Below are 20,563 nucleotides of genomic sequence, written 5' to 3'. Positions count from 1 at the left end.
GTGCTCCGCGGGAAGGCGCAGCCCGCTGCCCAGCCGCACTCGCGTCCCGCTCGGACTCCAACTCCCAGAGTGCCCCGCGCGGCCGCGGCTTCAGTGGTGTTACCGCCCCGCCCCCCTCGAGGCCCCGCCCCCGCCCGCCGACGTCTGCGCGCGAAGTCGGTGGCGGGAATCTGCGACGGCGGCCGCGGCAGCCAGCGGCTCTCGGCCGATGCCTGGACAGCGGCGCGCGGGGCCGACACGGGGTGAGCGGGCGCCGACGCGGGGAGGACGGCGCGTGACTGGCGCCTTCGGAGCTTCGCGGGGATCGGGGGGGCTCCGCTGAGGCGGCCCGAGCGCGGTGGGGAGCGTCCGCCCGCCCGAGGCTGAGGAAAACAAGCCCCCCCCCGAGAGGGATGGGGGGATGGCCCGGGGGGCGATTCTGGCGGGCTGGCCGGGGCGGGGGGCTTCGGGGGAATTTGAATGATGGGCGGGGCGGCAGTGCCCGGAGGCGTGGGCTGGAGTGGGCAGAGCTGGGGTCTGGGGCCAGGGGAAGGCCCAGAGGGTGGGGTCCCGTTGGAGCTCTGCCGCAGGTCCCCGCTGGCCACGGCCTGCTTTCGGGTCTGTATTTCTCTACCAACAGGAGGTTTCTGCTCGATTTCTTCCTTTTTATTTCTTTGGATTTTTGAGCCCCCCCGGCAGTGCTCGGGTCTCCCAGCTCTGGACGCATGCCCGCTGGTGCTCAGCGGACCTTTTGGGCAGCCCGGGGACCAAACCCAGGTTTAGCCGAATTCAGGGCCAGCGCCCTACGCGCCAGTGCTGTTGCTCTGGCCCTGAGGGTCATGTCGCGGTGCCTGCCCCAGCCCAGCCCAGGATCTCCTCACTAGGTGTTTGATTTCTGTCGCAGGAACAGGCAGCAGGCAAGGAGAGAAGCAGGAGAACCCCACCGCCATCATGCAGCGGAGTATCATGTAAGGACCCGTGACCCCCACAAGCCCCCAATCTCTCCCTGACTCCGCGTTCAAGTTTGTCTCTGGAAGGGAGTTGAACAGCGTGGACAAGTGAGGTGTTTGTCATGACCAGGATGTCAGCGCATCCCAGCAGCGCTGACACCCCTCCTCTGTGGGGTGTTTTTCCTGCTTCTCTCCCCCTCCACCCCCACCTCTCCCCCTCTCAGATCCTGTTGAGTGCTGGGTGGGACCCAGTTCTGAGCACTGTGCTGTGCTGTGTCCCTCTGCCGTGGCTTATTTTAGTCTTCCTTTTTCGGGATGCTGATGGTCAAATCTGGTCCGGTGGACGGGATTAGTCTGGGGTGATGGACACTGAGGCAGGGTGCACTCCTCCCTTGCAGCATGATGGGGTGCACCACACCCCTAGGACCTCCGCAGTGGTGCCCCCACCCGCTTCCCTCTCAGCCCACATGCTCGGGCCCAGCTTCCATGCATGTCTCCCTGGACTCTGGACCCCCAGTGGCTCCTTGCTTCACGGTTTCTCGGGCAGCAATCACTGCTGGCATCTTACACCATTTGTCTCTCCGACTAGTGTCGGCTCTGGGATTGGGGATTTTGTGTGTCGGGGTCACAGCCTACTAGCCCTGGCACGCTGTGAGGACTCATTTCATTCTGGAACGAAAATCAGAGCTGGAAGGACAGGCCAAGTGTGGTTGCCTCACTGCAGCTTCCCAGATTCCTCGGTAGACTGACAGCCATTTCTTGAGACCCCACTACAGGCTAAGATGGGAAGGGGTGTTGGGAGCTGTGGCGTGGGGTCCGGGCTGCTGTTCACGGTGCCGCTCTTCCCTGCATTCCCCCCACTCCTGTTCTCCAGGTCGTTTTTCCAGCCCCAGAAAGAGGGTAAAGTGAAGAAGCCCGAGAAGGACATCTCCCAAGAGACAGAGTCCCTGTCTAAGTAGGTCATGGGCTGGCGGGGCGGGGTGGGGGGGAGGCGACACTGGGCTCCAGGGATGAGCACCCCAGCTCTGAATGTGATGGAGATATCCTCAGAAGGCCCCGGGTCACCCAGCCTCAGGCTTGGCTGGTCCTGCCTGTAGAGTGGTAGGTGGGACTCACTGAAGCTCAGCTCCAGCCTGGCCTTCTGGGAGCCGTGTGCCCACAGTCCCACAGTGCCAGGTTAGGCCCATCCCTGGCACCTTTCTTTCTAGGTGTAGTACTTAGTGGGTGCCCAGTGGAGGTTTGTTGAATGATGGAGGGTTGGGTAGCAGGGGTTGTTGCTTATTTTTGGGTGGGGGGTGCATGATGGGCAGTACTCTGGGCTTCCTCCTGACTCTGTGCTTAGTGATCACTCCTGGTGGGCTCAGGGGGCACCTTAGGGGATGCCGGGAATCGAACCTGGGTGGATCACATGCAATGCAAATGCTCGAGTTACTGCACCGTCGCTCCGGCCTCTGGGACTGTCATTCTGGTCAGTTTCATGTGTCAGGCAGTGCGAACGTGCCAGACATAACCCCTGCTCAGTGCCATACTCGATTTCTTTTGGCTTTTGGACTACACCCGGCAGTGTGCAGGGCTTCCTCCTCAGGGCTCTGCATTCAGGGCACAGTCCTAGTGGGGCGTGCCTCAGAGCTCGGGGGCTCGAGAAAGCAGTGTACTGCCTTGCTGCTGACCTAAGTTGCTCTGAGTCCGTTCAAGTAAATGGTGCTGTTCTCTAATAGGGTAGGCAAATCTGTCCCATGAGATCCAGTATCCTGCCTTCCTTGTGGGGCAGCTGGGAAGTATAGTTCCCGCCTGGTGGCTAAGGGGACTTGTGTGATTTTGAAAGATGTCAGCCTCTGCCCCCAGCGTCACCCAGTCTAGGCGGGGAAGACATGTTGCAGAGCTGTGGGGTGGTTTGGGGGTGTGTGACTGGAGTAGATGAAAGGAAGGGAGTGAAACGCAGCAAAGGGGCTGGCGGGTTGTGGGCAGTACCACCCACTGACAAAGGTTTGCTTCCCCCTCCCATAGCAGGGCATTGAAGGAACGCAATGGAGCATTCCCTGAGGGTGACTCGCCAGTGAAGAGGCCCAAGAGGAAGGTGACCCGAGTGCTTGGCAGCGAAGGGGAGGAGGAGGATGAAGCCCTCACGCCCCCCAGAGGCCAGGTAGGTCCCCAGTGGCCTGTCCTCGCCCATGAGAAACTGTGGTCCTCACCTGCTGGGAATAGCCTCAGGAGCTGCCTGAGCTGTGCCCTGGGGAGGGGTCTTGTGGCCTGGTGGCCAGTTAGTGTGGTAGGAGATGTTTGCCCATGCTCCAGAGCCCTCTGCACCCCCGGTGAGTGATCCCTGGGGCGTCTCGTCCTCTGACATCCCAGCCATGCCCTCATTGTCTGGTCACCTCGGGAAGTCCAGGTGCATGTCACTGCTAGGGCTCCAGCTTCCCCGAGTGGTGGCAGCTCAGGCTGAGCTGTTCTGGATGGATGGACGGACAGACAGATGGAGTCTCGCTCTCCCTCCCACCCGCGACTCTCTCCAGCTGCTCCTTTTTTGCTTGTTGGTTTGGTTTGGGAGCCAGGCCTGGTGCTCAGGTCTGCTTCTGACTCTGCACGCAGGTCACTCGTGGGGCTTGGGGACCTGTATGCGGTGCCAGGGATTTGAGCCGGGGTCTACCACCTCCCTGGCAGAACTCTGGGCTTCACTCTGCCCAGTCCCCGTGCCTTCCAGCTGGCCTCTTACCCCGAGTACTTGCTGTCCCTCCTTTTCTGCATGGCTCAACTCCACAAGATTGTCTCTGACTCCTTGTATTAGTTTATTCTTCACTGCCTTGGTGTTCACCCTGGGCTTAGGTGCTCAGGAGGCAGAACCAAGGCAAGGCCAGTCTGTCCATCCTTATGGGCAGGAGGAAGCGTCTGTCCTGCGTCTCCCCTCTACGTTCTCCAAGCTGGCAGCTCTCTGCTGCCGCTTCTCTCAGCCTCTCTGCCGCTTCTCTGGCCCCTGTGGTGGCATTGGGCCCTGTGGATCACCAGGGGTGTCCCTCCTGTCACTTCGGAATTGAGGCCCAGGCCCACACCTGGCTGCAGAGGGCTAGGAAGTATGGTCTCTGTGCATCTCATGCCCGTCAGAGGATTCTGTCACATGAGGGAAAAACTCTGGGTGTCTGGAGTGGGGAGGGTCTGAGTCCCAGAACTTCACCGAAGGGTGGAGTGTCCCTTAATGAGAGGCTAAGGCCCAAGCAGGGGTGAAGTGGGTGGGCTCTGAGGGTGGTTGAGTCTCACTGGGTTGGGTGGGCAGGTGGACCGACCCACCTTCCCTAACAGCAGAACGCCTGACCCTGGCTCTTTGCAGGCCTCCCCGCCCAGTCCTGACCCTGTGGCACCCAGTAGCCCTGCTCTGCCCAGCCTGTCTCCCGTGGACATTTCCCCGCAGGCCTCGCCACCCAGTCCCGACCCTGCGGTGCCCAGCAGCCCTGCTCCGCCCAGCTCATCTCCCGTGGACATCTCCCCATCAGGGATCCCCAAGCGTCGCACAGGCAAGAGCCGGGGCTGCCCTGACTACTATCTGTTCTTCACGCTTGGCCAGTGGGCAGATCCGCATCCGCCACCCTAGAGCAGATGACTGTTGCTGCCTGAGACTTGGTGGCTCTCGGCAACACCAGTGACAAGAGTGAGGATCCTACTCCTGTGGTGACATCCTGACCGGGCTCAGCCTATCAAGACGTACAGACACACTGACATACTCAGACACACACACACACACACACACGCACCATGCACACAGATACACATGGGGCTCAGGATGGCCAGATAGACACACAGACATACGCTCAGACACAAGACACATGGGGCTCAGCATAGCAAGACACAGACACGCCAGGGTTCAGTACAGCGAGACATGCAGACGCAGGGTGGGAGTGGGTGCCGTCCAGCCCTGGCCCGGCAGCTGCTCTCCATCATGTTGGCTGTCCCTGGGATTCTGTGCTGTGATGGAAGGAGCCAGGCACGGGTCTGACTCCGACCACATGGTGTCCTGCAGGACGAGTGGAGGGAGCCAAGGGGAAGGAGGAGGTTCTGGACCCTGGGTGAAAGCGGCTAAGAAGGCCCTTGGGTGCTGTGGAGGACCCAGCCTGTGGGTGTTTGCAGCGCAGAGTGGGGGGCAGTGGGTTTGAGATGGGAGATCTTTTGGAAGGCCAGCCTAAGGTGTCCTGGGAAGGTTTTTTCCCAGGAGGCACGGAAGGGCGGCCCCCATGTGAGTCTGGGGAAGCCAAACCTGGCAGTGGGGTGGGCACGGGCTTGCACGCCACATTGTTTGCATCCTTCCGAGAAGCTCAGGAGCCTGTGGGGTTTGCCGACTGCAGACTAGCCCAGCTTGACAGATAACGGGGTGGTATCGATGCTCCTGTGGGTCAACTGTGGCACCCAAACCCAGATGAGACTTCTGAGGCCATATCGCCCCAGTCTGAAGGGGGCCGGGGTGCACAGGAGAGTGGGGACAGCGGTTTGCAGTCATTGGCTGCTCCTGGGGCCTGGTGATTCTCTGCTGCTTTGGGACTTCAGAGGATCTAGAGAGACATTCAGAGCCTAGGGGTGCAGAGGGGACCTGGGCCTGGGCCGAGTCTTCTGCTGACTCCTAGGTTTGTGTCCATCTGCGGAGGTGGGACAGCCGGGCCTTGTAGCTCAGGGACACTGTCACGGAAGGCGAGGCCGGTGTGTGGTGGAGGCCCAGGCCCCCACACACCCACTTGCTGGGCAGGCCGACAGTCACCCTGGACCCTTTGCTTTTCCAGCTCGGAAGCAGCTTCCAAAACGCACAATTCAGGATGTCCTGGAAGAACAGGGTGAGGATGGGCCTGGAGTGGCCAAGAGGAAGCGGAGCGAGAAAGCAGGTAAGGCCCTGGATGGGTGGGGGTGCTCCCTGAGGATGGGGATGCCCTTGCGCAGGATCGCCAGCTGCTTCACCAGAGCCCTTCACTTCATGCCAGCGCCTGCGTCTGGGCTGAAGACATTCTGGGACTCTTGTCCTGTGGGAAGTCCTCGGCCATGTCCTACTTCCAGTTTCCGTTTTTATGTTCTGGAGAACATTTTCCCCGGTGATTCCCTCTTGTCAGTTGTATCAGATAGCGGGGGTTCTGGAACCTTCTTGGCATCCCGAGTGTCGGTGTCACTTTGCTGTGGCATTCCCGTTGGTGCTTGGCGTGGCTCTCTAATCATGGTGTGACAGCAGCGCAGGTGCCCAAGGAGCCAGTATGCACCCAGACCCGGGACCCGAGAGGCGTCTTGTGTCTTGTCCTTAGCGGTGCTCCGAGGTCACTGCCACCTCCAGCGGTGCTGAGTGGACTGGGCGGGCAGGGATTAAACTCGAGCCAGTCCTGTGAGCTCATTATGTTACTGGATCCCACGAAAATTGTGTTCTGGCGTCATTCTTAAGTCATCCCAGGTCTCCCAGGAGCTGGAATTATTTGAGAGATTTCCCCCTGCACCCCGCTGCCCCCCCATTTCCTGTTCCAGGCTGGTGTTGTCTTTGCTCATGTCACTGTGGAAACCTGGCCTCAGATCTAGTCAAGACACGGCCCCACCTCATCCCTGCCCCGAGCCCTGAGTGTGCGGTTCCTCCAGTGTCCAGCAGATGTCACACTTCCCCGGGAAATGTTTGGGTGTCCTGGGCAAAGCAACACTGAGGTCCTTGATGATCTGGGTTGTAACTGTGGCCTTGGCACCCTTGGTGGTGGCTTCAGGAAAGGCCCGCTTCCTCAGGCCAGGTTTGAGTGGGGGCCATCAGCATGTCCGGTCCCTGACTTGCTTCCCGGGCAGTTGTGTAGCTTTGGCCTTTATCTGTGTGTGTGTGTGTGTGTGTGTGTGTGTGTGTGTGTGTGTGTGTGTGTGTGGTGGGAGGGGCGCTTTCTTGCTATAAGGTTGGTTTCAGCATCTTGGGGGTTTGGACTCTTCCTGAACCCGCCATCCACCCCCCACACCAGTTTATCTGGTTTCTGCTTTTGTCTGTAACAAGTCGGGCACATGGACACTTCAATTTGGTGGTGGAGGATCATCCCAGAGTAGTTGAAGCTTGTGGATGTGCAGTGCCAGTGCCCAGACCAGCCACGGCGTAGTGGTGGTGGGGGGGGGGGGGGGTCCCTGAGGGTCCCTGCTTCATTTAGGGCTGGTTCAGTGCCCAGCTGGCACGAGGAGGGACGGGGGGATGAGGGAACGAACAGGCCTGTGTTGGGAGTGGAGTGACCTGGGGTCAGTGACTATCGTCTGACTTCTCTGTCTCCAGAAGCAGAGCCCTCAAGGGGGAGCCACTCCCACACTGAGGCGGAGGAGGAGGGGGGCCAGCCCTCGCCTCGCCCTGGTGAGTGCTGACCTGCCTGCTGCCCTGTCTCTGGCTTCCCTCCCATGTATGGGGACAGGCAGGGGCGGGGTCCTGGGATTTGTTTTCTTGAGCACCCCAAGCAGTGCTCAAGAGGTGCAGGAGCCCGTGGATGATTTCTCGACTGTCCACTGCATTGAGGGTGTGGTGCTGCATGGGCCCCGCGGGGCTGGGGGGACCCTGGGGTGCGGGGAGCACGCAAGGCTGGAGCCCTCACTGCCACATTGCCTCTGGCCTCTTGATTTCATGTTTGTCGGGCAAGCAAGGGGCAGAGCTCCCATGGGAAGCTGGGTGGCAGTCAGTGCACCGTGGAGGGTCACGTCCGCCCACGTCCCCATGTTGGAGCACAACCCTCGGGGGTTGCACTCAGGCCTAGACGCGGAGTTGAGCTCCCACCACCCGCGAGTGGAGGTGTCTCCCTCGCCCAGTGACATGCTTTTAACCTGTCCCAGGGGGCCTCTGGTTGGGTGTTGGTCCCGACCACCTGCTGCGCGCGTCCAGGTTCCAATGGTGCCTCCCCTGCTCTCATTTAGAAGCCGAGTCCCCGGCCCCCAGAGCCGCAGCGCCTGAGGTGGCTGGGAAGCAGGAGCCCCAGGAACCCCAGGAGGACACCCAGACCCCGCTGTTGCCCAGAGCTCCCAAGACTCTGAGCAGCTTTTTTGGTGAGTGTGTCCTCTGGGCCTTCCTGCCGCCACCTTCGCCTGCACCTCAAGTCCTGGGACCAGGGTGGGGGCTGCTGGGGCACTGATCTCGGGGGCCGGGCTCTCAGAGGCACATTCTCCTCTCTCACCCCCAGCCCCCCGGAAACCGACAGTCAAAAAGGAAGTGAAAGAGGAGGCAGCGGAGACGCCGGGAAAGGAGGGGGCGAAGGGGTGAGTTAGGGGTCTTGAGGGTCCTGAGGGTGGGGACGTGCCTCCTGTGGGGTGTGGTGCCAAGTGTCTCTCCCCCACTGCCATCTCTCCTGGGTCTGTGCCTGGGGCCTCCTGCCAGCACCCGCCCCTGTGCTGCACCCTTGGTTTTGACTCTTCATCTCCAGACAGCCCAGACTGAGGGGTTGCTCTCCGGGGCTCATCCCCTCCCTCTGGAGTGTGTCCCTAGCTCGCCTGTGCCCCGAATGGGCCTAGTGTCCCTCCAGGGGCGTCCACTCACTAGCACTGCCCTTTCGGCCCCACAGACCTCCGGAGCCAGCCTGCTACAACCCGGCCAAGGGCGGCTACCACCCCGTGGACGATGCCTGCTGGCGGCCTGGGCAGAAGTGAGCTGGGCCCTGGCTTGCAGCGGGGAGGGTCCTGCAGCGGCTCTGGGTGAGCCCGGGGAGGCCAGCATGACTGGCGCCTCATCTTCCCGGTTCTCGGTCACAGGGTTCCTTACCTGGCGGTGGCCCGCACCTTTGAGAAGATCGAGGAGGTTTCTGCTCGGTAACCGTCTCGTCTGGGCTGGGGCTGTGTCGAGCTGGGGGCTCTTCCCCCCTGCTCCCTGGGGCCTGGACAAGCCCAGGGCGTCTGCTGGAAGGTCCTGCCCGCATTCTGTCATGTCCTGGGGCCCAGAACCTGGCTTCGGGGAGCCAGTGGGAGCCCGGTCTCCCTGGTCTGCTGTGGTTCTCGCCTGAGAGCGCCCAGCTCCTTCCCTGGCCGGACCTGCCCGAGAGGCCTTGTGTTCCTGGGGCAGCCGGGGCTCCCTGCCCCCATCCTGGCTGCACGCTCCCTTTGTGTCGGGCCAACTCCGCGCTGCTGCTTTCCATCCTGCACATTCCCGTGATGGGGGAGCCCTGGGGGGCCGCAGGGTGCGGGCGGGAGGGGCAGCTCTCTGGTTGGCTCCGAGGTGACTCCACTGGCAAGTGCAGGGACTCCCTGAGTCCTGGAGCCCTCACAGGGCTTGGGACAAGCCTTTGCTTTTCATCCGAGCCACTTTGTCCAGGTGTCAGGCAGGCCTCGGGGCCTTGGCTTGTCACCCTGACCCTGACTCAGCGGCTCCCCTCCCAGGCTCCGGATGGTGGAGACGCTGAGTAACCTACTGCGCTCCGTGGTGGCCCTGTCACCCTCAGATCTCCTGCCCATCCTCTACCTCAGCCTCAACCGCCTCGGGCCGCCACAGCAGGGTCTGGAGCTGGGCGTGGGGGATGGCGTCCTCCTCAAGGCAGTTGCCCAGGCCACAGGTGAGGGTGCAGGGAGGCCGTGCATGGGGCCTAGTAAGGTGTGCTCTGGGCTGGCCTGAGGCTCTCGGCCTCCATCCCCTGCCCTGCGTCTGCGGGCCAGCTGTGGGAGGCGGACACAATCCCCTCCCCTGGCCAGACCCAGACCCGTGGCTCTGATGGGCTCTGCAGAGCAGAGAGCCCCTTGGGGCGGGGTGGGGGGCGGCCATGCCTGGCCCTTTCACTTCCATGGGGGACGGGGCGGGAGACATGGCTGCTTTTCTCAGCCGTTCTTCTCTCCCCAGGGCGGCAGCTGGAGTCGGTGAGGGCTGAGGCCGCCGAGAAGGGGGACGTGGGGCTGGTGGCCGAGAGCAGCCGTAGTACGCAGCGCCTCGTGCTGCCCCCACCACCCCTCTCGGCCTCTGGGGTCTTCGCCAAGTTCCAGGACATCGCCCGGCTCTCGGGCACTGCGGTGAGTGGCGCCTGGCACTCCCACCCCTCTCCAGGGACCTGGGACCCGCTAGGTGATAGGCTGGCTGCTGGGTCCACCGCGCAGGCAGCACCCTCCTGTCCTGGGGCAGCGTGTGGGTCCCCCTCTCCTTCAGGCCGTGACGGCACCTCCCCACCCCCTCCGCAGTCCACCACGAAGAAGATGGAAATCATCAAATGCCTGTTCGTTGCCTGCCGCCACTCTGAAGCCCGCTACATTGCCAGGTGGGCTCGGGGAGGGACGGCATCAGGGCACCCTGGGCTGCAAGAGAAGGTGCTTGGAGAGGGGTCCTGGGCCCATGGGGGAGCCAAGGGGTGGGTGCAGCGGGTGTGATGTGTGGGAGCCACAGGCGGTGCCTCGGGTGTTTCATCGTGGACCCGTGGAACCGGGGCTGTTTGAAGGCTCTCCTGGTTTTGGGGGAGTTAAAAAACCAGCTCTTCTTGGTTTTAGGGGAACGGGCAGGTGAAGCCTGGTGCCTCTCACTGGGGCTGTAGGCCCCGCTCTTAACCTCCCCATTCTACACCACTCTTGGGGGCGGCTGAGATGCAGGCGGGGTGGCAGGAGGCCCCCAGGCTGTCCTGGAAGGACGCCTGTGTCTCCACTGCCCAACTGAGTCCCATTCCCATTGGCGTCTCTGTGCCAGAACTATCCGCATTGGGGCCCAAGCTCAGTGGTGGCGGGAGGCAGGATCGAGCTGCAGAGGTGGACCGTGCGAATATGCCCGCCCCCTCTCTCCCCAGAGCCCTGAGCGGGCGGCTGCGCCTGGGGCTGGCCGAGCAGTCGGTGCTGGCAGCCCTCGCCCAGGCCGTGAGCCTCACGCCCCCAGGACAAGGTGAGTGCCCTCTGCCCCGCACCTGCTTCCTGTTGCTGCCCTCCGGGCCCCTCCCGAGGATGGTGTCCCCCACTCTAGATCGACATGCAGCCCTTCTGCAGTGGCCTAGGGGTCATGGGTCCACCCCAAGGTTGCTTCTGGTGGTCTTGTCTTAGGGACGCCCCCTGCTGTGGTGGATGCTGGGAAGGGCAAGACCACAGAAGCTAGAAAGATGTGGCTGGAGGAGCAGGCCATGACCCTGAAGCAGACCTTCTGGTGAGTTCCAGGGGGCTCGGGGCGGGGCATCCAGGTGCATGTATGTGTGAGCCTTCCTGTGTGTGCGTGCGTGCATGCGTGCATGTGTGTACATATTCATCTGTGAATGTGTGTGCACGAGTGTGAGTGTGTGTATGCTTGAATGTGCATGAGTATGTGTGTATGTGCATGTGCGTATGTACTTGTATGTGTGTGGAGTGTTGGGCAATGGGTGGGACCTACAGAAGTGGGCAGGGTGTGGCATCCACAGGTGATGGGGGACAGGGCCAGAAGCTGACCATTCAGTGGCCCTCCTTGGGTGGAAACGGGGCAGATCAGGGCTGGGCATGGGGAAGGCGGCAGATACCAGACTCTGCCCGTGCCAGCTACTGGCAGTACCTGGCTCCCCTCCAGAGTTCCTGGGGAAGGAGACCTGGAGGGGTGTGGGGTAGCCTGGAGTGATGGGGGGCTCTGGGCATCATGGGGAGTGGCACGGAGCTGGTGGCCTGGAGATGCCCAGGGAGTCTCTGCTGTGTGGGACGACAGCTTCAAGGCTCCTCTTGAGAGCAGGGGGCAGCCTGGCCTTGGCACTTCATAACCGGGGCAAAGAGCAGGGGCCAGCGTCAGCCCCCAGATTGTTCCCACTCTCACCACGCAGCCTGGGACTTACTTGCCGACAGAGCCTTCAGCGGGGCAATGTGCTGGCCTCAGCCACATGCTGGAGCGACGTTCAGGGCAGGGAGCAGGAGCCATAAGCAGGTGGTGGGGCTCAACTGTCCAGATTGGGGTTGGGCCCCCTGTACTGTGCCGGGGATGACTGGCAGCGAGGCCCGGGGCTAGCCTTGCGGGGTCTCCCAGGGTCTCCAAAGGAGAGGAGGTGCCAGGTGAGCCCAGCCAGAGCAGGTGGAGCGGCAGGTGGAGCCTTGTCTCTGCGGGGGGCCCTTGGGGATGACACGGCCCCTGCCTGCCCCTGCAGCGAGGTGCCCGACCTGGACCGCATCGTCCCGGTGCTGCTGGAGCATGGCCTGGAGCAGCTCCCGGAGCACTGTAGGCTGAGCCCAGGTATGGCCCCCTCTGCCTGCACCCCCTGCGGGGACAGAGGTGGGGACAGATGTGGGGACAGGGTGGAGGAGGGGACAGGGGAGGGCACCCCTCAGGACCTACTGCTGGGGTGTGGAGCCGCTTCCCTTCCCTGCAGCCCGTGTAGCACCCGGGGGGCTCCTGGTGTGGGAAGAGCCGGAACTTCAGGGCGGGTGGACTTGCTGGCTCGTGCCTAAATTCAGTGGGAGGTGGGTCGTGGGTGTGGACTGTGCCCCAGAAAGCCCCTCGCCCAGCTGCAGGGGAGCAGACAGTCCCAGGAGGTCTGCCCGGGGGCCGTGGCAGTCTAACCCCAGGCCTCGCTGAGGGGGAGGCTGGGGGTGTTGTGTGGGGACCCCAAGAAGTGCTCTGTGAGGTGGTTCTGAGAGTGAGCGTGGGATCGTGCAGCCGGCCATGTCCAGATGTCTCCGGCCCCTTCATGTATGTTCCTTCCGTGACCCTGCCCCAGGAACACCCCTGAAGCCCATGCTGGCTCACCCCACTCGGGGTGTCAGTGAGGTCCTGAAGCGCTTTGAGGAGGCGGCTTTCACCTGCGAGTACAAGTATGATGGACAGAGAGCGCAGGTGCGGATGGACAGTCAGGTGGACCGGTGGGCAGGGGCTGCAGGGACAGATGGCTGGACAGATGAGCCAGTGGGCAGAGGGTGCAGGGACAGACAGACGGACGGCAGAGGAACTGGGTGGGCAGAGAGTGCAGAGATGGATGGACAGATGAATCATGTGGGCAGAAGGTGGACCAGGTGGGCCGTGGGTCATCTCGACCTAGCTCCCGCCTGGATTCAGCGGGGCTGTTGGGGCAGATGTTGCTTCCGTCAGGAGCTGACCACTAAGGGGTCTGGTCTCTGTGCAGAGCTTCCTGAAGCTTTGGCCAGTGGCGGTGGGGTCAGGAGAGCAGGCGGGTTTCCCGGGCTGACTCATCTCCCTGGCCCCCTGCAGATCCATGTTCTGGAGGGAGGGGAGGTGAAAATCTTCAGCCGGAATCAGGAGGACAATACTGGAAAGTATCCCGACATCATCAGCCGCATCCCCAAGGTGGGCGCCTGCTGGGCTCTGGGGTGGGGGTTCCAGGGCGCTGGGAGCCTCGGCTGCAGGGAACAGGACCCAGTGACTTTTCCTCAGCCCTGAGGCTGGGCGCCCCTTCCTGTGTGACTCTGCCGTCCCTGCCCAGCTTGTTCCTCTCCTCCCTGTCTCAGGACTGCCCTCGGCCCCCAGTAGGCCCAGGTAACTGTCACACTTTGAGACAGACTGGCTGAGGAGACCAGTTCTGTCCCCTTCCCTCAGGAAATGAACCTGGGCTGACCTTCCAGCCTGGGTCATCACTGGCACTGTGTCCCGAGGCCACTGCAGTCCACCAAGTCCTGGCCCTGTGCAGAGCTGAGAAAGGGAGGGAACTGGACACCCCATGGACTCTTGGGCAGCTACAGGATTCCTGTATGGGTAGCCCAGAGATGGCCGTGGGGACATTTCCCTGGAAAACAGGCACCTGTGCCATGGGGCAGGGTATGCGTGAAGGGCCATGGGAAGTGAGGAGCAGCTGCCCCAGCATTGGGAACTGGGAGCAGTTGGAGAAAGGTCCTGTAGCTCTGATTTGGGGTTTCCCAGGAGCAGCACCCTGGCATCTGCGAGGTTGCGACCAGTGGGGCCAGCACAGAGCTGGGAAGAGGGGGAGAGGTGGGTGCAGCAGGGCCGGGCAGGTTCCCGGGAATGGGACAGAAGGGTGGGGAAACCGGGGCTCCAAGTGGGGTCAAAAGAGGAGGTGCTCCGAGAGGGTGACCTGCTTCCCGCCATGGGGTCAGAAGAGGGATGTGAGCATGTCTGAGGCTAGTGCTGTCTCACTCAGTCTGATGGCAGCCTCCCTGTCTGATGGGACCAGCCTCCCTATCTGATGGTGCTAGCTTGCCCCTTCTTTCAGATCAAGCTCCCCTCAGTCACATCTTTCATCCTGGATACTGAAGCTGTGGCATGGGACCGGGAAAAGAAGCAGATCCAGCCATTCCAAGTGCTCACCACCCGAAAGCGCAAGGTAGCACCTTCGAACCCCCCTCCCCGCCCCCACATGTCCTCTCTGTTCCCACCATCGGACCCTTCTGGTCAGGACTCTGGACTCGTGATGTGGCTGCAGCGCTCCCCACCACACACACACACACACACACACACACACACACACACACACAGACACACCACACACACACACACACACACACCACACACACACAGACACACACACACACCCTCTTTGTTTTCAGAATTCTGTCAGGAGCTGGCCTGATGTGGCTGCAGCGCTCCCCACCACACACACACACACACACACACACACACACACACACACACACACACACACACACACACACACACACACACACACACACACACACACACACACACACACACACACACACACACACACACACACACACCCCCCCCCCCCTCTCTTTGTTTTCAGAATTCTGTCAGGAGCTGGCCTGCGTCCCAGCCACCCCGTCTCCCACCACACTTGCCATATCACCACCATGGGGATGGGGTGCGGGGGAACTAGTGTCTGTAGAGGGCCGAGGTGGGGTTGGCTGGGGAGCACTGTGATTGCAGGCCAAGGGAGCCCTCACACTAGTCCATCGCAGGAGACGGATGCAGCAGAGATCCGGGTGCAGGTGTGCCTGTATGCCTTCGACCTCATCTACCTCAATGGAGAGGTGAGTGCGGGGGTGGGGAGGGGTGGGGCCCGGCTTGTCATCTCCTGCCCTTTCTGCCCTCGTTCCTGCCATTTGTGGCCAGGCTCAGGCCCCTGTGTGCAGCCTGTCTCGGCCCTGCCCCAAACCCGTCCTCCCTCCCTGCCCCAGTCCCTGGTCCGGGAGCCCCTGTCCCGGCGCCGGCAGCTGCTCCGCGAGAACTTCGTGGAGACGGAGGGCGAGTTCGTCTTTGCCACGTCCCTGGACACCAAGGACACGGAGCAGATCGCTGAGTTCCTGGAGCAGTCGGTGAGAGGTGAGAGCCGCAGCTGCGTGCATACATGCACGGGTGGGCAGACAGGCGCCCGGGGCAGTTTGGGGTGCAACCTCGGCTGCCACGCCATGTTTCCCTGCAGACTCCTGCGAGGGGCTGATGGTAAAGACCTTGGACGTCGATGCCACCTACGAGATCGCCAAGAGGTCGCACAACTGGCTCAAGGTGAGCTGGAGCCAGTGGCTTTGCTCTTCCGCCACTGTCCCCCGCAGCCAGCCTGGGTGCCCCTGGCTCTTGGGGTGACAGGCAGATGGCAGGCTGTGAACTCAGAGACATGGGGTCTCCGGAGGCCCATGGGAACAGATGGGCCTGGGCAGGGAGGGCTGAGCCGAGCGGAGTGATGGGGAACACGCTATAGAGGCCTCCTCGGACAAGCGTGAGGTTGGGGGTGGATGGAGGACCAGGCGTGTGATGGGGAGTTGGGTATGGGGTTGGGTTGGGTGTGAGATGGGTGGGGGCTGGTGTGTGAGGTTGGACCTGTGTGAGAGCATCTGGGGGTGTGTGTCACAAGGGGCATTCTCTGGAGCAGGGGAGGAACATGGTCTGGCAGTACCCTGGTGAGCCTATAGGGATACGTTCCGGGTGATCCAGCTCTTGGCAGAGTCACGCTGGGCTCTCGATGTGTGGGGGAGAGGCTGGAAGTCCCACATCGGCCCTGCCCATGTTCCTGTGGGCAGGGGCTGTTGTCCAGGAGTGCTTGGGTACAGGAGGGCCTGGCAGGAGGCCAGCCAGGCCCCTCCGAGGCCCCTGAACCTCACACTGCCCCTGTCAGGTCCTTCCCACTCCTGGGCCCCTGAGCAAGGCTAGAGAAGCGACATCTGCCCCGAGCCCAGCTCTGGCCTTGCTCCTTCCACTCATCACTTAGAAATTTCTGGAAAAAGCTGTGACTGTTACTGTCCATGGGGGTAGCCCGGACCCCCTCCCCCACTTCATGCTCCCCACCATCCGAAGTCTCCTGGAGCAGTCCCTCTCGGGGCTCTCCTCCATCCCCCTCCTGAGACCTCAGTATTGGGGACCTCACCTCCCGCCCTCGCCCCTCGCAGCTGAAGAAGGACTACCTGGAGGGCGTGGGCGACACTCTGGACCTCGTGGTCATCGGTGCCTACCTGGGCCGTGGCAAGAGGGCTGGCCGCTACGGGGGGTTCCTGCTGGCCGCCTACGATGAGGAGAGCGAGGAGTTCCAGGCCATATGCAAGGTACGCTCTGGCCTGCCCCAAGGCTGCTTTGGGGCACTGTCTGTTTTTGTCCTAAGACTGACCTGCGCTCGCCTGGACTGTCACGGGAGGAATGTGAGAACTCAGAGTGAGGGGAAATGTTTCTCCTGTGTAACGAGGGGGTTTGAGGGCACTGGTGACCCATCATGTTCTGGCCTCATCCTTACAGCATAGCTGCAGGCGCTCTAGCCATCACGGCCAGGGCCTGCACCAAGCAGCAGGAGGGAGGCAGCAGTGGGCCTCTGGGTCAGCCCCAGCCAGTGAGAAACTTCTTAGGGAGCTCCCCTGGCTCCAGCTTGGCCTGTGAGGCAGTCTGGGAGGTGTATCAGGCTCTGTCTCTGTTGAAATCTGTGGACCTTGTGGGTTGAAGCCGCCCTGGGATTCCGCTCTGGGGAGAGGCTGCTGGGCCCCTGCATGCTGCACAACGCTTTGTTCCTCATGCCTGCGACTCACTTCCTTCTTGCCCCTGCCCTGAGGAACGATGTGTGTGAGGGGGTGGTGCGTACGCATTCTCACGCCCTCCCTGGGCCCCAGGGTCTCAGATAGGGGGCAGAGCTCCAGAGGGCTTTGGGAGAGGGGTGCCAGCCAGAGCAGCCCTGTGTGGGGGCTCACCCCTGTCCACGTTGCGTGTTGATGACAGGAGAGTCACAGCCTGCAAGAGCCGTGGGGTCAAAGGCTCCCACCAGCACTCCAGGCTCTCCCCCACCTCCCTCTCATTCAGAGCCTCGGGTGCTGTTTGCACCTTCTCTGTTCTGGGGATGAAGGAAAACCCGGTGCAGCTCAGGTGGGGGCTGAGCACTGGGGCCAGTGGGCACCGGGGGCTCCAGGTGCCAGTTCCTGCTGGGGAGATGGTGTGGAGGGGTGGGCCGGGGGCTGTTGCAAGGGGCTTTAGGGCCCTTTTCCTGGCCTTGCCATCCACTCCTGCCTTCCTGCAGCTTGGGACCGGCTTCAGCGATGAGGAGCTGGAGGAGCATCACCAGCGCCTGCAGGTGAGGGGCCGCGGGGGGTGGTGGGGCTGCAGGAGCCCCGGGTCCCTGCCCCTCCCACAGTTGCCCTGGGGCTAAGGGCACTGTGGACCCCAAGTGGATCATTGCAGAGCAGAGAAGCCCCTTTGCCTAGGGTGGCGTGTGCTGGCATCTTGGTGACCTGTCTCTGTCCCCCCACCCAGTTCTCTGGCCCATCCTCTCAGTCTCCTGCTGGGGCCCCCTCTGGCTATGCCCTGCCCAGCCCCAGCTTTCTCCTTGCTCTCTCCTTCCGGGTGTGTGTGTGTCATCTCTGCCCTCCCCGAGTCTTGGCCATGACTGACCCTCCGTCCCCCGGCCCTGCCGCAGACGCTGTTGCTGCCCGCACCCCGCTCCTATGTGCGGGCGGAGGGCGCCGTGGCCCCTGACCATTGGCTGGAGCCCAGCACCGTGTGGGAGGTGAAGTGCGCAGACCTCTCCCTGTCCCCCATCTACCCTGCAGCCCGTGGTCTGGTGAGTGGGGGACACGTCTTGTGCCCCGAGGCTTGTTTCTTAAAGAAATACTCTGGGGGCAGGTGGGACACGTGAGACCACACAGCGTCGCAGCTCCCGAGGCCTTGTGGAGTCAGGGAGGGCTGGCTCCTTCCTTAGACACAGCCAAAACTGCTCAGGCTTCAAACAGCTGGGGGGCCCCCCTCTGGGGTGGTCGGTGCTGAGCCTCAGATCCACAGCTCCTCCACAGGGAGCGGGGCTCTGTCCCGAGCGATCTGGCAGCAGGAAGCCATCTCTCTGGGCTGGAGTGTCTTGTTCCTGCATCCCATCAAGTGTCAGAGCTGTGGAGTCGCCTGTGCACCTGGGCCCCAGGCGGGAGGGGGCTGCTGGTGCCTGTGGAGCCCCCAGGGAGCAGAATACCCCCTGGCTTAGAGGGGAACATTGAGCCCCGGGGAACTTTGGGTTCACCCAGTCTGGTTCTAGAATCCGCTCCGGTGGCAGCGGCCACGGCAGGCATTGGGGGGCCCCTTGTTCCAGCATGGCTCCAGGCATTATAACATAGGTGCCATGTTGAATTCTTTGCCTGGGTCTGGGACAGGCTCACTCTGGGGACCTGAGCTCTCCCAGGGTGGGCCTGAACACCCCGCCCCCGCCGCCAGGTGGACAGTGAGAAGGGCATCTCCCTTCGCTTCCCTCGGTTCATCCGTGTGCGGGATGACAAGAAGCCAGAGCAGGCCACCACCAGTGCCCAGGTGAGTCCCAGGACGGGGTGGGCCAGCGTCTCCGACCACAGACGCTGCCGGTGGGCCACCCCAGAACTTCTGAGTTGTCCCCCTACCCCTGCAGGTGGCCTGTCTGTACAAGAAGCAGAGTCAGATCCAGAACCAGCAAGGAGCAGAGTCCGACTCAGACCGGGAAGATTTCTACTAGGCCCCGCCTCTGGCCGGGCCGAACTGCAGGGCTGCGGTTAGCACAGCTGGGGCCACTGCGTGGGTTCTATGTGGGGGTTTGGCAGGACTCTGGGGTCTGTTTAGTTGAATAAATGTTGATGGCAGACTCCCCCCGTGTCAGGGCTGCTGCGGCCAGGGTGCAGCTCTGATGGGCAGAGAGCTGTGTTCAGTCACATGCCTCCTGGTCCCAAGGTGGTGGCTCCAGCTCCCCCCATCATATCTGAGAAGGGCTGTCATCACCAGCTGCCCTTATGGTCAGAAAAGCATAGTATTGGCAGCGTGCCAGGCCTGTGTCAGACGTGAGAAGCCAGGACACCCTGGTCTGCCCTCCCGGACTCAGGTGTACACAGTTCTGTGGTGGGCAGCAGAGCGAGGACTCACACAGGCCACTGCGGTGTGTGTGCTGGAGCCAGTCCACCCAGCTACGCCAGGGCAAGCCTCATCCCTTCCCGGGATGTGCTGTCACCGTCAGATGCAGCTCTGACTCTGGTCCCCGGCAGGAGTGGACGCATGCACTGAATTTATATGAAGCCACAGCCAAGCGTGAGCCACTGGTGGTACTCGTGGGTTCCAGCATGTTCACAGATATGGCACCATTTGAGTCTCTCACCCTCAGAGGCCTGTTGCGAGTGCTCCCTTGCGCCGTGTGGCTGCTGCTCTGCCCAGCAGGATGTGGACACCCCACAGAGCAGGAGGTTTTGTGCAAGGCAGAACCGGTTCACTCTCAGCCGGTTCCTGCCCCCACACTCACAGTGTGAGGTGTTGGAGCTACAGCCCAGCCCCACACAGCCATGTCTGTGCGTGCATGTGTGTTCATCTGTGTGTTCATCTGCACATGAGTATCTAGTGTGGATGCCACCATAGAAGGCTTTTTATTTCTTGCTAAGAATTCCTGACATATCTTTCCCTTAAAGGACGGGCAAATTAATATGGGTTTGGATAATCAGAATAAATGCTTATGGGACAGTTGGTTCTCATGAGGTGTGAAGGGATCCTGAGTCACGCACCTCCCTGCACTCCTGCAGGGCCTGGGAACATTCGTGTCTTCTCCCCAGGTTGGGGACACCCAGAGATGGCAGCGCCTATGACAGCAGTCTCTGGGGAGCAGAGACACTTCTTTCAGTGCTTGTTCCTGCAGGCGGCCAACTTCACCTGATCCTGGACCAGCTACCAGGTCTCCTCACTTCCTGAGGTGACTCCCTTGAAACAAGGCTCTCCTAAGGCGGGACCGGCAAGTGCAGCCGCCCTCTCCTTGCCCTGCCCCATGGAGCAAGTCCCTAAGCCCCACTGGACGCAGCTGCCCACCCCTTCCAGCACTTGCCCCTAAACACCTGACACGGAATTGCCTGCTCCTGCAAATCTTGGTTCCTTCCCATGGAGACTGGTGTTTGGAAGTCAAGACTGCCTGCTCAGGGTGCTTGCCAATATTGGGGTGTTTCCCCGTGAGAGAAGGGGCACACAGGGCCCCCAGCACATGGTGATCTTTGGGAGTGCTCGAAACCCAAGCAGATGCACCCACATCCTGAGGAGAACCCAGCACAGTGCTCCCCTCGCCAGTCGCTCCCTGTTCCTGCAACTAGAGTCCTTCACAGTGCCCCAGGGGAGGTGGGATGGGACATGGGACTGCCCTGTGCTTCCATTCCTCCTGCAGCCCTTGCTGGGGGCTATCCTCACCTTCCCAGACCCCAGCACTAGCCCAAACTGCCCTTGAGGTGGTGCCGCAGACCACCCAGTGGAGACCACCGACCACTGGGGACCAGGGTCGAAGGAATCAGGAAAAGTCAGGAATCGGCGAGGGAATGACAGACAGCCACACTATAAGCTGGTGAACTGCTGCAACTTTATTCTGCAAAGCTGTGCTTATATATTGTTTCTCCAAGGAAATAGCAAT

General features: G+C 61.9%; 1 protein-coding gene across 4 annotated transcripts; it reads left to right on the top strand.

Annotated features, from left to right (window-relative positions):
* Positions 1–101: 101 nt before the first annotated feature.
* Positions 102–20,260, top strand: LIG1 (DNA ligase 1). Of its 4 annotated transcripts, none has more exons than XM_055145948.1 (29): positions 102–242; positions 884–947; positions 1,804–1,884; positions 2,937–3,072; positions 4,252–4,435; positions 5,690–5,788; positions 7,177–7,251; positions 7,803–7,931; positions 8,066–8,141; positions 8,444–8,524; positions 8,631–8,687; positions 9,252–9,424; positions 9,706–9,872; positions 10,038–10,114; positions 10,631–10,722; positions 10,878–10,977; positions 11,933–12,018; positions 12,503–12,618; positions 12,991–13,086; positions 13,967–14,077; positions 14,673–14,744; positions 14,892–15,036; positions 15,137–15,219; positions 16,098–16,250; positions 17,204–17,257; positions 17,600–17,743; positions 18,382–18,474; positions 18,569–18,688; positions 19,698–20,260. In XM_055145948.1, exons 1-28 carry the CDS (start codon positions 209–211, stop codon positions 18,650–18,652), a joined length of 2,862 nt encoding a protein of 953 aa, XP_055001923.1. In that variant the 5' UTR covers positions 102–208; the 3' UTR covers positions 18,653–18,688; positions 19,698–20,260. The 4 variants fall into 4 exon arrangements, with proteins under 4 accessions (XP_055001923.1, XP_055001924.1, XP_055001925.1 ...); XM_055145949.1 differs by having other exon boundaries at positions 19,728–19,852; XM_055145950.1 differs by lacking the exon at positions 19,698–20,260 and having other exon boundaries at positions 2,940–3,072; positions 18,569–19,677.
* Positions 20,261–20,563: the final 303 nt, after the last annotated feature.

The sequence above is a fragment of the Sorex araneus genome, chromosome 8 (assembly GCF_027595985.1).
Source record: "Sorex araneus isolate mSorAra2 chromosome 8, mSorAra2.pri, whole genome shotgun sequence".
Classification (NCBI taxonomy): Eukaryota; Metazoa; Chordata; class Mammalia; order Eulipotyphla; family Soricidae; genus Sorex; species Sorex araneus.
Note: the sequence above shows the minus strand (reverse complement) of the source record. Positions and strands in the feature narration are given on the sequence as shown.

Coding starts and splice junctions, on each gene's coding strand:
- LIG1 (XM_055145948.1), top strand. CDS start 209: ATGCCTGGACAGCGGCGCGCGGGGCCGACACGGG. Junction 5,789..7,176: donor GAAGCGGAGCGAGAAAGCAG/GTAAGGCCCTGG, acceptor CTCTGTCTCCAG/AAGCAGAGCCCTCAAGGGGG. Junction 18,475..18,568: donor AGGCCACCACCAGTGCCCAG/GTGAGTCCCAGG, acceptor CTACCCCTGCAG/GTGGCCTGTCTGTACAAGAA.